This window comes from Aplysia californica, unplaced genomic scaffold, assembly GCF_000002075.1.
Source record: "Aplysia californica isolate F4 #8 unplaced genomic scaffold, AplCal3.0 scaffold01349, whole genome shotgun sequence".
NCBI lineage: Eukaryota > Metazoa > Mollusca > Gastropoda > Aplysiida > Aplysiidae > Aplysia > Aplysia californica.
In genome coordinates this window covers 58,654-61,601 of record NW_004798619.1, presented here as the reverse complement: position 1 = coordinate 61,601, position 2,948 = coordinate 58,654, and the positions used below count along the sequence as shown (strand labels likewise).

At 44.9% G+C, this 2,948-nt stretch overlaps 1 protein-coding gene across 1 annotated transcript in view; it reads left to right on the top strand.

The window, feature by feature from the left end:
• Positions 1-190: 190 nt before the first annotated feature.
• Positions 191-2,948, top strand: part of LOC101848168 (kinesin-like protein KIF13A) — a gene marked incomplete at both ends in the record, with an annotated part of 4,772 nt that continues 2,014 nt past the window's right edge. The window contains 3 exon segments of the mRNA XM_013090583.1: positions 191-303; positions 1,476-1,590; positions 2,564-2,776. Of these exon segments, the coding sequence (XP_012946037.1) occupies positions 191-303; positions 1,476-1,590; positions 2,564-2,776 (441 nt within the window).

The following is a 2,948-nucleotide window of genomic DNA, read 5'->3' as shown; positions in this document are numbered from 1 at the left end:
AAAAAGGAGAGAGAGAGAGAGAGAGAGAGAGAGAGAGAGAGAGAGAGAGAGAAAGAGAGATATTATTATTTCTTTTGAAAAATACGGTTTTGTGTTCAATCTTAATTAGCTCCATGCTGTGAAGATCGAAAGCATTGGATAAAAAAGAACACCCTGCTTATGTGTCCGTATGTCTGTCTGTTCACCTCAGGTGTCTGGTGAGAAGGTGAGCAAACTGTCCTTGGTGGATCTGGCCGGGAGTGAGAGAGCGCAGAAGACCGGGGCCATGGGAGAACGACTGAAGGAAGGAAGCAACATCAACAAGTGAGTTTTTCTCTCAGTCGCTCCGGAAGAAGCATTCGAGGTTTAATATCGAGCTGTACCTATTCGACTCTACTAAGCTTTTTCAATAAGCCTATTCACGACTTTGTCGACTATACTCACAACTATTCGAAGTTAAACAGCCATTCGAATGTCAAATAATTTTTATGGATTATGGATTTTCTTCATCTCGTTTTATCCGTTGTAGAATTAGAACGTTTTATACCTAAAAGTACTGAGGTAAATGCAGCAATATGTTGTACTTTGATGATTACAGTTATTAGAAAACTAAGAAAAGAAAAGATGATGGGAAAAGCAACAATGAGGATGGTGGTTTGGGTGACGGTGGTGATATCGGTGATGATGATTATGAGAATGGTTGTGATAGTGATTATGTTTTCATTAATGATGACTATATACTTTCTTTATTAGACCTAGACCCCTATCCTTTATATATTATGATTATTTAAAAAGTTTCTGATGAAGCCATACGGCGAAACGTTGAACGTATTATATAATATATTTTGGAAATCATACCAAGTCTCAGCCTGTTTACTTGATATGATGATGGTGATCATGATGAATGATGATGAACGTAGATGTTGAAATTTACCATTATTTCATCAGCCACGTTTTGCGTGGGTCAGAAAACGGGAGGACTTCCGTAATGGGCGACCACTATGAGACGGAGTAGAACAGAGGGGTAGGGTTAGGGTTGTTGTTGTTGTTGTTGTTGTTGTTGTTGTTGTTGCTAGCGATCCAGTAGCATCTGAGCGTTAATTCTTTTGCATGATGCTATTCTATAATAGTACCATGTCTGTTCTAATTGTTGTCTTGAGGAGTAGAGGCAGTTAGATGTATGGGGTAGCTTGGGAAGAAAACATTCCCTTAAATCAGTTAGTTTTCTACAGAAGAACAGATGATGTTCCACTGTCTTTGAGGGGTAGTCACATAGTGGGCTGGCAGCAGACTGCTTTACTCCAATTCGGTTGAGGGTTAGGGTTGAGGGTTAGGGTTTGGGATAGGGTTAGGGTTTGGGGTACAGATAGGGTTAGCTCTCATCTTTATTAAATTGCGTTTGTTGGGGTGGTCGCTCATTACAGAAGTCCTTCCCAGAAATCTATAGGAATTGAACTAATAACTAATGTGTCTGTTTGTGTGTGTGTCATGTTCAGGTCCTTGACCACCCTGGGTCTGGTCATCTCCGCCCTGGCTGACCAGTCGGCTGGTGGGAAGAACAAGGCCAAGTTTGTCCCCTACAGGGACTCTGTGCTCACCTGGTTACTCAAGGTGAGTGTGTGTGTGTGTGTGTGTGTGTGTGTGTGTGTGTGTGTGGGTGAGAGAGAGAGAGAGAGAGTGTGTGTGTGTGTGTGTGAGAGAGAGAGAGGAGAGAGAATGTGTGTGTGAGGTGTGTGAGAGAGGTGTGTGTGAGAGAGAGAGTGAGAGAGAGAGAGAGAGATATTTTGGATGGGGTTGGTATGGGGCCGGTGGCATTCCATCCCTCACTCCTTCCATCCCTCACTCCTTCCATCCCTCACTCCTTCCATCCCTCACTCCTTCCATCCGTGTTTGGTTGGCGGGTGCTCTCGTGTGGTTTGTTCCTTCTTTCGTATCAATCATCTATCGTCCTTATCTCTCCTCCTTCTTTTTTTGTGTTTGTTACTCTCTTGTAACACCTCTAATCTTTAGCACTTATAATAGTACTAGCTGGGCCCCCTTTCGATGAAAGGAATGATCGGTGCATTAACATCTACTGGAATGGAGCAATAAATCTTGAGAGAAAAATGACACATGTCATGTGTTTCCAAGTTGCCAAATATATAATAGATGCTCAGTATTGCGCAACAATGCGCGATAGTATCGAACGGAAGTACGACTTGAAATAAACAAACCTAGCGGATTTTCTAAAATTACAGAGACAGAAGCGTCGGCCTACAAAAGTGATCAGCGAAATTTTTTAAAAATTAACTTTTTGCAGCAAAACTGTCGCAAAACTGAAAAAACGAAGGGTATCATGATCGGGAGAATATTTTAAAGAATCTTTAGGCGAAAACCGCATGTCGATCGATGCAGCCATTAAAAATCCTCTTGAATAGCAAAATTCGGCCTCCACAAATAGATAATAGATGACCTTATTGTGTTGCAAGAGCCGTAAAACACTTACTAAAATTAACTCACTCCTTCCATCCCTCACTCACTCCTTCCATCCCTCACTCACTCCTTCCATCCCTCACTCACTCCTTCCATCCCTCTTTCCCTCCAGGACAACCTGGGCGGCAACAGTAAGACTGTGATGGTGGCCACCATCTCCCCGGCGGCGGACAACTACGAGGAAACGCTGTCGACCCTGCGCTACGCCGACCGGGCCAAGCGGATCATCAACCACGCTGTGGTCAACGAGGACCCCAACGCCCGCATCATCAGGGAGCTGAGGGAGGAGGTGGAGACCCTGAGGGTGCAGCTGAGTGAGGCTCAGGTGTGTTGGGAGCTGTGTGTGGGGATTGTGGGGGTGGGGATGGAGGGCGGGCAGAGGCAATGAGGATCCCAATGCCGGCATCATCAGGGAGCTGAGAGAGGAGGTGGAGACCCTGAGGGTGCAGCTGAGTGAGGCTCAGGTGTGTGGGGGGATATTTGTGTGTGAGGGGGGG